Source organism: Pezoporus wallicus, unplaced genomic scaffold, assembly GCF_028554395.1.
Source record: "Pezoporus wallicus isolate ANWC-B61680 ecotype Strahan unplaced genomic scaffold, APGP_CSIRO_Pwel_v1 scaffold_11491, whole genome shotgun sequence".
NCBI classification, from domain to species: Eukaryota; Metazoa; Chordata; class Aves; order Psittaciformes; family Psittacidae; genus Pezoporus; species Pezoporus wallicus.
This window is the reverse complement of record NW_026642649.1, coordinates 7,250,561-7,262,867: the sequence shown is the minus strand read 5'-3', so window position 1 is coordinate 7,262,867 and position 12,307 is coordinate 7,250,561. Positions and strand designations below refer to the sequence as shown.

The 12,307-nt window shown below is 39.7% G+C and overlaps 1 protein-coding gene across 2 annotated transcripts in view; it reads left to right on the top strand.

Moving 5' to 3' along the window:
• The window catches only part of CNTNAP2 (contactin associated protein 2), a 1,008,227-nt gene that overhangs the window by 952,780 nt on the left and 43,140 nt on the right, over nt 1–12,307 (top strand). For both annotated transcript variants that reach the window (XM_057431243.1, XM_057431244.1), the window contains exon 21: nt 3,387–3,480. In XM_057431243.1, coding sequence (XP_057287226.1) covers nt 3,387–3,480 — 94 coding nt within the window. The remainder of the gene's footprint in view (nt 1–3,386; nt 3,481–12,307) is intronic.

Below are 12,307 nucleotides of genomic sequence, written 5' to 3'. Positions count from 1 at the left end.
TCTCACTATTCCTTCACTGTTGTCTTGTGGTGCACCATTTCATTTCAGGAGGCAGGATTAGATAGGGGTCAAGGCAGGCATAGAAAGCAATGCAGGCATTCCCTATGGGAGGAGAGATGCCAGAGCTGGCAGTGGAGCAGGAGCTGGCTTCTTTAACCAATCAGAAGTGGTTGTCCATACTGATGGTAGGGCCAGGAAATCAATATCACCAGTTTTTAAATGGAGATTCATTTCAAGCAGGAATCAGAGCAACCCAGAACTTAGAGTTCTTAAACCTTTAAATCAATTCATAGCTGAACCCATTCTGAAATCTTTTCTTGGCTTTAGTGAGATCTGTATGTGAGTAGATAGATCTGATTCAGTACAAAAGGTTAATAATCCTAAGCAGTAAGCTGGCTGTGTCTGTTAGACCCTTCAATGTAGCCCAGCGTTAGTCTCCTTGTTGCCATCCCTGTCTCCCACGTGTGGCAGGATCTTTTCCCTCTGCACCATGGTGACATGCTCTGCCACACTGAAGCATTAAGGGAGACAAGATCGCTGGAAGGGTTTTTTACATTTTTATTCTAATGTGGCCAAGGCCACCACCTACTAAACTGGTTCAGGGTTGCTTCCTAGCAAATAACAGCGTGTTTGATTACCTGAGCTACAAACCCTAAGCTTTGGGTGATGGGGTGATATATTAGATATTCTAGGCCCAAATTACAGAGCAACTTAAAAATAAAAACCTAGACCTCAAAGCTTATGGGCATATGGACAGAAGGCAGCCTTGCAGGGAACCTGTACTGCAGTGAAACAAGCTACAGCTTTACCTAGCTAGTATACCAACTCTCTTTTAATCCTTTATTGACCATCCTTTCCACGTCCTGAACACTAATTCAAGACAAAGGGAGTTTCACTACACTACAGCTGGCAGAATTTGGTGTTAGTGCTCACAGTGATTTGTTATTTAAATTGACTTTTCATTTTCAGGTATGTCCTGCAGATGCAATCAGCATTCTTAGATAGATGCTGTACATTAGGCAGGGATGACTTTTTTATTACTTGCTCCTGATAGTTACTCTGATAATGAACACCTGGACCATGGCTACAGATTTAGGACACCCACAATACGTTAATAAATTAAATGTTAGATTGATAATTATTAGTAGTAACATCTTATCAGAATAATGATGGTCTTCTCAAACCCACTGCTCAGATTCCAAGTCATAATAGAAAGAAATATTTAAACATTGCTCCAGATTTATTTTGGAAAAGGAAGAACGTAGAAGTTGATGATGCTGACAAATACTAATGTATGTGGTAGTACACATTATTTTATCAGTTGCTTCAGCATCTCTTAATATATATATAAAAATACATATAAAATTAGAACCTAGAATATGAGTCCTATGCAATCAGAATGTATCAGAAATAATTCCACTGCAGGTAAAGAAGTTACATGAGGTTAAATTCTTCGCATATGAGAGGCTGGAGAATCAGGGATTTGTTCATCAGTCTTTTCACCAATCTTTTCCTGATATGCCTCTCTAAAATCTGTACCTTTAATTTAATAACTATACTGGTAAATACCCTGAAACCTCTGAGCCATTCCTATATGTCTTGCGAAATAAGAAGGGAATATTTTTCCACCTGATATGCCTTACAGCTCCCGTTGACAACAAGTCTGACCCTTGGGATGCTGGATGCTGGAACACTGATTTCCTCTCTGCCAGGGAAACCAGTAGCAAGCACTAGAGTTTGTATTTAGGACCTGCTGTGATTGAGGTTGAGATCTGTATTTTAACTCTTTGCATTTGTGGTTTGAAATTCTGTAACTCTAATTTCAGTTGAAATATGTATTTCTGCTGTTTATTAAAAATCTGAGAAAAGCTGCTCAAGATACCCTGAACAAACTAGAACTTCTTAGTTTCTGCAAAAGAAGATGGAACTGTGTTTTTTGATATATTTAGCTCAAAAGTCTGCAGTTTAAAATTGGAAGATAGCCAGTAATCATGCTAATACACATTTGTGGCCAAATTTTAAATAAACAGTGTGAAAACTAGTTAGCATCAATTAAAAATCATTTGAACAGGAGTATTTCCTAGGACTCTTTTGTCAGCTGCAGAGAACATTTTCCCTCTCTGCCTGTTATGTCGATACATTTCTCTTGTTAGGGTTTTATGGGACAGTATAAGAAAGACAAGACCCCTCTTTTCCAGTTATTACAGTGTTTTGAGATGACTGCCTCTACACATGCACGGGTATGCCATCAGTAGGCTGTCCAAGTACATGGGCTCACAGTACTCCAGGGAATTCAGCCCTTCAGTTCTACGCTGCCTGCCATTCATTTACTTTGCTGAATTGAACATTTGCAGTATCATTAAAGCAAGGTAATCCAAGGTAATAACAATTGGAAATCTGAAATATGGCAAAAAGATACATGAAAAAATGGTATGCCCTTTCGTGCTGTGGTTTCTCCAGAATTACTTCTGCAGCCTATTATACCCTGCAAAGTCTTAAATCTCATATATGAGTCTCTGTCCTTGTTTGTGCCAAGGTAAGGCCAGCGTAAAATAAAACAGCTGTTGTTCTGGCCTCTTTAAGCTTGTGTAATAAACACATAAAGCTGAGAAAATAAATAACAACTGCAAAGATAAAAATTCACCCCAATTACCTTTACCAAGTGTGAGCTTTAAAACTCTATTGAGCCACACAGAACTATCTTAATAGCCATGGTACTAAGCACAGGCAATGTATTTCATTCCTCTCTCTTCACATCTTTCTGTTAAATAGTTAAAAAATAAGAAAATATAAGCTGATGTAATGTGATTGTTGTGTCATATCAGGGGCAATATGAGTTTCCTATAGATTAAAGTATTTAGCTGAATTAATTATTCTTGAATTTATCTTTTGGGTTTCATTAGTTGTTATCACAAATAATAACATTTTCAACAAGAAAATAATAAAATGTAAGGTACAAAAAAGTATGTCTTAGTAATTCATGACTTTCCCAAGAGAAAAGGAGAATGTCCAACACATGCATTAGTCTCAGACTCTCAGCTATGTAAATCTAGCATCAGGAATAACATAGGTCCTAAATGGAAATCTTATATTAAAATAATAAGCTGGTTTAGTGTTGATGCTGTTGGGTTTATTAGCTGAAGTGATTCTACAGCAACCGGAACAAACAAACGTCCAATATAGGTATTTTCCAGGCCTTGGGAACTGTGGAGGTATGGAAGGAAGGGTATTCTCTGTTGTTTTCCCTTTGTCAAAATGAAAGCAGACCATATCAGAGAGAGTTGTAAGCGGTGGCATAAACTCCATTCAAGTAGACTTGATTCTGTAGCAGTGTAAGAAAGCAGATCTGTTCTAAACACTCATCGTTTTCTTTTCTCTTTCCCCAGCTTGATCACTATCCTCCAGCGAGTTACAGCCTGCCAGCAGCATCTGATATTCAGTTCAATTCCCCAAAGGCGCTATTCCTAGGAAAAGTAATAGGTAAGATTTCACTTTATGCTCAGGACAGTGATGTGTGCTGTGTTTGCAGCAGGGCACTTGCTGCACATTCTTGACTAGAAAGTGGTAATATTGGAGTTACACCTAAAAAAAGGGTTATGTTCACCTTGTCACATAGGCTGATGTGCGCACAAATATGTGATTGTCTGCCCAGTGCATGGAAGAAAACAGATATGAGTAAAGAGACACTTGTAACATCGTGTTTGTGAAGTTCCATTACCCCTCTCAGTGTCACATGGAGGGAATACGGGGAAATCATTGAGACCACTACAAATATTCAGTATCAGTACAGATATTGAAGTTACTTTGAATCTTACCATTCACTGTGAACTTATCATATGTTTTTCTTATAATCCACGCAGTCAGTGTTCTTGTGAACACAGTGCATCACCTTGTGGCATAACTGACCCTCATCACCCTGGCAAAACCACCGCTTTCTCACTGTGAGCCCCAGCAACAAGGCCCTTTGGAAGTCTGTAACACCTACAGCAACTCTCATCTATACGTTTTCCATCCCTTTTATGGACCTCATTGTTATTTCCCAGGGCAGCAGCTTCCTGGCGAACTCCCCAGCTGCACTCGTGACAATGCAGATCCATCTTAAACTGCCTTGGCCTCACTTTTAGGCCGTCCTAATTTCCACTGCTGAATTTTTCCACTACTGGCATTTTACATGAGTTCCCAGGGTCACTCACTTCAGGAATCAGTTATTCTCCTGATGTTTACAGCTTTGAAGGAGGGCTTTTTTCCCTTCTCAGAGATAAGGGGGTATTAATATTATTTCCTCTAGTGCTTTGTACAGGGATGTGGTTGCTTGAACTGCAGTGAAAGGTTTAATCCAGAAAATTGCAAACTTGTCTTTGCTTAGTGTTGTGAGGCCAGTAATCCATGAAGCCCATGCACTGATTATTGAACGCAAAAAGCAATTGACCCCATAGCTAATGTGACTCTGTGAAGATACACTTTTCCATTTGTTTCATTTTTAAAATTTAACATTCTGAACTTCCATGAAATAGGAAATGAAAAGCCTTTGAAATGGATGGCTAGCAAGAGAGACAGGAACTATTTTCTGGTACTCTCCAGATCAGTTCTATAGATAGTACAAAAGACAGTGATGTCTGCTTATGGTAGATCTCTGTAAACTGGGCGCATTCCCACCTCACCTCACTGAATTAAGGCAGTTGGACTGGTGCCGACTCTGCCTCAGCCATTAATTCAAAGTGAGGAGACAGAGGGCGTTAGGAAGAACATTCAGCAGCAGGAATAACTCTGCAGGCAAGGAATGTGGCTTGGCTCTCTCCTGCCAGGTGATGGTGAGCAAAACTATCAGCTGAAGGGTGTTGCAGTGTCCATCTCCTGTAATGGACTAATTGCTAGAGAGGTTGTGTTTCCTTTGATGTGGCAGCGTGTGTCTGAGTAACTACCTGATATGGCAGTACTGCCTCCACAGCTCAGCCCTGGGAATAAGCTTGACTGTTTTGACTGGTTGTTTGCAGGCAATGCTTTGGAGGAGGCTGAGTGAGGAGTGTGAGAGAGAGAAAATGGAGATAGGCATGCAACAGAGAACAGACTGCAGCATAAAAGATAAGAAGGAAGGGAAAGGACAACTAAAACACGGAAGAAAACAGTGCACTGTACACTGTGGTGTGAAAAGCAAGAATAGGAGAAACAGAAATTGAAAAAGAAAGCAGGAAACACCGTTTAGACTATGCTCATTTAAAATACCCTCAGTGCAGACAGAGCTCTGCAGGGAATCTGCTTCTTAATCCTCTGCATTGCTGAGCTGGCAGGTGAACTAGCAACATAGTCAAGTAACCACGTAGATGAAACCGTGACATAGTCAAGAGGTTTACTCTTTGCACGGGTTCTTTCTGAGCTGAATTTGTAAGCAGGTTCACAGCACTACGAAATCAAAGTCCACCCAGCTGTCTCCCACGTAACCCCATGCCCTGTTGTGCCGGTTTCTCTGCTGTGTTTAAATATTCACATTCTGAAAAGGTATTTAGGCATTCATGGAGAATAAAGCTGCTGCAAGAACTGGGCAGCTTAGAGGGTCCCTGATGCAACTTTTCATGTCTAGGATACTTTCTTCAATATTGTCAGTGACTGAAATGCATGATAACCATTTGAGAGGGCCCAGTAAAATCAGTTAACTGACCCAGCTCTGTTCCTAAAGATCTAAAGCCACAGCCCCTCACATTTGCCTCACTTGCAGTCATGTATGTGGTTGGAAATAAGAGTTTTAAGTCTCCTCAGCCTGCTTCAGTTGGATCCTACCAGGTGAGTAATGAAGTTCAGTAACAGAACAGTTTCTGTGTTCTGAGTGTTAAAGTTGAAAGTTGGATCATAGGATTTGCTGGACTATTTCAAAATACAGACATATAAAAAGAAAAACAAAATAGCAGAGAGTGAATAGAAAATTATTTTTGCTATGTAATAGATTTTAAATACCTGGGAACTTACAATTTATATTGCTCTCACTCTTTATAAGTATGGTAACCTGACCAGAGCAATTAAAGCAAGTATCAAATCTCGAAGTTGAAAAGCTTAAACATAGTTCTGGTAATATCTGTCCCATAAATACATATAATACAGTTGAAAATTATCATCAGGAAGCATAAAGCAAACACATCTATCAGTGATGCCCACCTTCAGCTCCTCTGCTAGCTTAAGAACTGGGAACAGGGAAGGGTCTGGGGATACCCTGAAGGAGTTATCTGTGAGTAGGCTGTATGTCTGTTTTCCTGTGCTACTTGATTTTAAGCCTCAGACAACCGTTTCTGAAGATGTTATTTGTCATCCATTCTATACATTTGTTACATTTTGTACATCACTGGGAATGAATGCTTTATTTTTTTAACAGCATAGGTTTATGTCAGCACATTGGGAATATGTTTCTTCTGCTTCCTTTTCTCTGCTTATGTTACTGCCTTTGCAAAATAGGATATTAAGCAAAAGAGTGAATCAGTAATAAAGAAAAAACACCCCACTTTCTGTTCTTGCTGACAAACTGAACTTCTCTGTAGAGAAGCAGATTTCCTGATGTAAAATTGTTGTGCAACTGACCGTGTCTATTGATCAGCTTTACTGTGCAATTCTCAGAGTAACATTAGGTGAGGGGAGAGCACAATTAACAAGGTTACATGAGTGCAGCAGTTTGAAGGGCAAAGTAGAGGCAGAATCCAGTATCTTTAAAGCTCCTAATTGTCACATCATACTGGCTAGGCATATTTCAGTGGCCCAGAGGGATTAACACCAATATATATCAAGCTACAATTTGTACCCACCTGCAATTACATTCCCTAAATGGACAATATGGGAGTAGCTTCCTGCTGGTCTCTCATCAGTTGCGTTCAGTTTCTGTTGCTCTCATCCTATGCAATTCTTATTTGTCATCAGAAATGAATGGAAGGTGTTATTTGTAAAGACAGATGGGTTTTTGAAGAGCACTCTGGAACAATCCTGCTAAGAAACTGATCATCTGCCTGTCTTTATTACCATTTTTATTAGGGTTATTTGCATGGGAACATCTGCTTCTGCCACAGCTGTGATTGCTGTGATTGCTCATCTGCTGCCAGTCAGAAACAATCACTTGTACAACACCTAGCACAACGCAACACCAGTTTCTGCTCTAGGTGTTACAACAGTATGGCTGATTAATAAAACGGTGGCCAAATGGCTCCATGCCTCATAACTGTTCTGAATATGTTCTGTAAGGCAGGAGGGTCACATCAGAAACAAAAGGAAATGATTGAATTGCAGCTGCAATCAGGGAGCATTGCTGCTTCTTTAAATTGAGGTGGTTTTGGCTTTCCTGAGATAATTTCCAGAAAACTCAGTTGTTCCATGGCTTGAAAAACACTGATACAAAATATTTGTAGCCTTCTGGGAAACCAGAGGTAAAGGCATTCAGTATGTGATTAGTACCCAGGTAAAATGGATTATGATTTGAGGTATGAAATAAAGCCGAAGGAGAGAAGGAATGAAAAATCCTCTTTTAAATGAGTGTATAGTAATAAAAATAATAGCACCAGAGGAATGCAGGATTTTGTAAAAAAGAGAGAAGGGCATTGTTAGTATTTCAAGGAAGTCCTTTACTCTGTTACTTAAACGTACTTAGGCATTGATGGCTGACACAGACAAGGTAGGAGGGAAAAGCTGGCTGTGTGGATGGCCAGCTATGAAGAGGAAAATAAGAAGCAGACAATGTGACAGGTATTGTTACACGTCATGGATCTGATTCTACATTTTCATTTAGGCTGCAACTTGAGACTCATTTCTGAAGCAGGATAGAGCAGAGCTTTGCTTTTCCCATTAAGTGTAGTGGTTTTAGATGCAATGCTCAGGTTTGTCTTCACATCCTTTTTGGATACCTCCACCAATTTCTGTTATGTGAACCTGCTATATAGGCAACTGATGTCATAGTCTGTACTTTATTACTGAAAGTGGAGTATTTCTTTGGGTTTTAATATGCATTTATAAAGAGTTAGCTACGTGTAATTAAATATGAGTTTGTAAAAGTATCACTCAGGTAAACACAAATAATTTTAGTTTCCTAATAGGGTATTTGATGGAGCACAGAAACACCAAGCTCAGATGGCAGTTGATCTTGAGAAGGTAATGGAAATGTATTCCTTCTGTGTTTTCCATCTCCACCAACCACTCTAAATCTAATGATATCATTTCAAAAATACTTAAATATCCACTTGGAAGCAATCAACATGATGCAAGATACCTATAACATAGATTATCAATTTCAAACCTGACAGCTGTCCCTGCAGCTAATCTCTGTAGGTACCTTACTGCTCTTCAGATACTTCCAGTAAGAGTAGTGAATAGGGAAGTACCTTTCAGGTCTGCCTCCCTTCTTACAAAAGCAGCTGCCATCACTTTACAACTAATGAGAGATCCTGGAAAACAACCCCAGGGACCTGAAGTCTTCTCTCAGAAGGTGGTTCCCTCAAGAGGAAAACGTAGAAGGTCTGTTTGGAGATGTGTCATTTCCCTGGTGTTGATCAAAAGATTTCTTTATTGTTTTCTTGCTGGAGTTTCTCTGTTTCTTTACTGGGGTGCTGAAAATAAGAACTGGTCAGGAGACATTTCTTTGGATTCATTGTGATGTTCACTGCCTCAGACTGGTGAGAGGTAAGACCAGCTTACATCTAGCCAAGTAATTAGTTTCAAGAAGTGTATAGCACATGTGTAACTGAATGCAAGAGTGGCCTAGTTCCTAAATTATAAAGTTCTTTTCCTTTATGCTTGGAGACATCTCAGAAGATTGTTTCGTATAAATCACTCTGTGGGATCTTGTGGAGAAAATAATCCCATTCCTTTGCAGTTCTTCCCAAAGTATGCGTCTGTTCACTCAGAAAAGAATTTTAGACAGAGGGGATTGTAAAGGCATTTAATTTAGTTAGTGCTGTTTTGAACAGAGTATTCATGGAAGTTTTATCTGACATTCAAAACTATGTGATAACATTATTTAACAGCAATGGAATAAAATGAAAACTTAAACCTCAGTAATTAGAGTGACCTTCTCCTAGCTTCTGTGTTTTATTAAGGTGTCATGTCTTAGTTATACAAATCCTCCCTACACAGGAAGAGAGGGCGAATTTCACCTGCATTGTGTAACATCTAGTACTTATTTATTTGTAATGCAGCTACTTTAAAGGGTCAAGGAGGGGACCTGAACATGAAAGGATCACAAAGGGCATCAATAAAACCTACTGTTGGCCCTATAAAATTACAGTGGCATAGACAGCAAATTTGGAGAGCTGAGAGTATCTTCAAGGCTTGTAAATTGGAAAGTGTTACCTAATGTGAAAATGGAAAGCCAAAGGTATATGTGAAGTACAAGCTGAAAGCATGTTATAGTTTTTTCTCCAAATGTATTTGAAGGACAAATCAAAAATCAGAGTAGATCTCCCCTAAAATAATAGAAAGACGGAATTGACAAAAATTTGTCTTTCCTAGGGCAGTGCACAAGTCATTGCATTTTACGTAATTTTACCTAACATGGGCAAGCTCTGTCCATGGCTCCACGCAGAAAACGTGCAAAAACGATGTGAATATGCACCTATGTTTTGATCAGAAACAGCTGTAGAAATGTCCATTCTGGCCAGATTATTTCAGTTGAGGGTGCAGATTGTCTACATGACAGTCCTTGTAAGGACAGGTAAAGAAATGATGCGTCATTCAAAACTCACTCATTGTTTGAGAACTGGAAACAGCCCTCAGGTTTTATCTGATGCTTGTTTCACTCAGGAAAGTGAAGGCAATGGGGGGGAGTAAATCAGAACAAAACAACTCGTAGCCTGACAGAAGTCTTTCAATTAGAACTCTCACGTTTGGTCAGATCAGTGGTAATCTCTCCAAGAGATTGTGTGCCTCCGAGTCTGTGGTCTGATTTAGAACGATTGTCAGACAGACAAGAAGTGGCTTGTGTCCCCTGTTTTGGAAGGTCACAGGGATCAATCCTACCCTCTCCCTCAACAACTGCTAGATCTCACTGCCATCAGTAGTAATTTGAAGTTACCTATGTCCTCTTCTGATCAGCAATGGTCACTTCTGCCACAAGTGCCAGAGGTTTCCCAGAGCCTGGAGAAAGTTTGCTTAGATTGATGGAGAACCTGGGAGGGACGAGGGATGTGAGAGTTTCTAGGGTATGAACTAGATTGGAATTTCATGGCATGTGCTACTGTACCTGAAATAATAAACCCCGAATGGAGAGTAGGACCCTAGTCCCTAGCCAAGTGCTGCACTGAAGCACTTGGGGCTCAGAGCTGCCATAGGTCTGGATGGCTTTCATTCTCTCGGAGAAGTGTGAACCTGTCCATGCAGATAGGTTTTAAGCTGTACAGTTTTGTAGGATTAGTTCAAAGGCTCAACACGAAATCTTTGCACTATTAAACTCTGTTTTAATCCACAGCCTTAAGCAGACATTACAGAATGTAATCTTTTGTAGGGTATGAAATAAGCCTATATTGTGATGCTATTCTTTGCACAGCAAGTCACCTGTTCTGCATGGTTATAATCAAGACACAGTAAAATAAACATGTTCCTCAAACAATATTAAGTCATGAATAAATTTGAAGATAAGATAATCTTTTTGTAGGTACTTTATATAGAAATATAAAGTCATAGGCTAAATTATTCATGGTGAATAATTTGCTTAACTCCCACTATCGCAGGGAGTAGGGAGGGAAGGAAGGGAAGGAAGTAAATTATGGGAAGATAATTTAACACTTCTCTATTAAGCCAGACCTTTGACTGTAGGTTACTTTGCATTTCTTTTAAGGGTAAAGCTTTTGTAACAGAACCAAACCCTGACTGAGTCTTATTTTTAAGTGCTTCTGCCCTATATATTCTAAAGCTATATATATTACACTCTTTAAAGTAGCCCTTTCTGATAGGTACAGTAATGTATTCTCTATCTGCATTTTTCAGGGAACAGTTAAAACACCATTAGTTGCCACAGAAAAGAAGTTCATTCAAAAGATTGCTTGTGTCATTTCCAGTGGTTTCATCTATGTCCCTGCTGAATGGGCATTGTATTTGCACCAGCGACCTCGCTTGAAACTTGCCATAGCAATATAGCTGTGATACCACCCAACACGGATTGGTTGTCCCTGGATATTTGCGTGGTATTAAGGTGTGCTTAGGAGGAGGACACTGCAAATCAATCACCCCAAACCCATCACTGCTGCTTGCTGCATCTCAGTCACCAGAAACAAGGTACAAACATAAACCTTACTTAGGTTTTTGCACCACCTGTGTTTTCCATGTGCTGTTTCACACATGGTGAGACATTTCAGGTAAGTTTTTCATCTTTCAGGCTGAAACATGGCCGTCACTAAAGAGAGGAAAGACAGGATCTTACCCCTTGTTGAAGGGAGGAGTTGTTTACTAGCTGGTGAAATACAGGCGGTCTAGTCTAACAAGTAAGCTAACAACGACCTTTGTATAGCTAAGGAAACAAAACAGATTGTTTAATAATTTGGATTGTTTTCTGGATCAGAAATAATGCAATGATGACCCATGGACAATCTAAATTCATCTGAAAAGACATATATGGTGGTGAAAGGTACTCCTGATCCTGCAGTGGAAGCTCTCTTTGCTGGTGTGTTATTTGGTGGAGGCTTTGAGATGGTTCTGTCATGTCTTGTGTTTTCTGTGTGAAGGTCTGGTGTCTTATTTGAATAATCTGTTCTATAAAAATTTTAGCAGTGTCAGGAATATAGTGATGTGTGGTACTAGGGATAGCAGAGCGCGGTATGGTACTAGGGACAGCACTGGTTTTAAATAGCTTCCTGAACTAAGTTCAGAGGTTTTCTACAGCATGGTTGATAGGCTCCTCATGTTGCAATTTGTTGGTTTTTTTTATTCTGACATTAAATCTGACATATTAGTAGCAGTGTTGTGCCATTGACCATAACAGTTGCTGATCCTTACATTTAGATGCCGTAATAAAACTCTATTTAATCTTCAGCACAGTTGGTGTTCATGTCTAGTTCATGAACACCTCGTTTAAACAGGAATAAACTCACAGCTTTCTTTATAGAGAAGCCTGTTTCCTCTCCCAGAAATGCACACAAATCCTTCCTTTATGACTAAAAGAAGTGATGAATGCACCTTTCCCTGGCAGCATTCAAGGCCAGGTTGGACAGAGCCTTGGGCAACACTGGCCTAAGTGTGAGGCGTCCCTGACCATGGCAGGGGGTTGGAACTGGATGATCTTAAGGTCCTTTCCAACCCCAACCATTCTATGACTACATGAATTTACAAATCTATTGCAGTGATTCTCACCTAC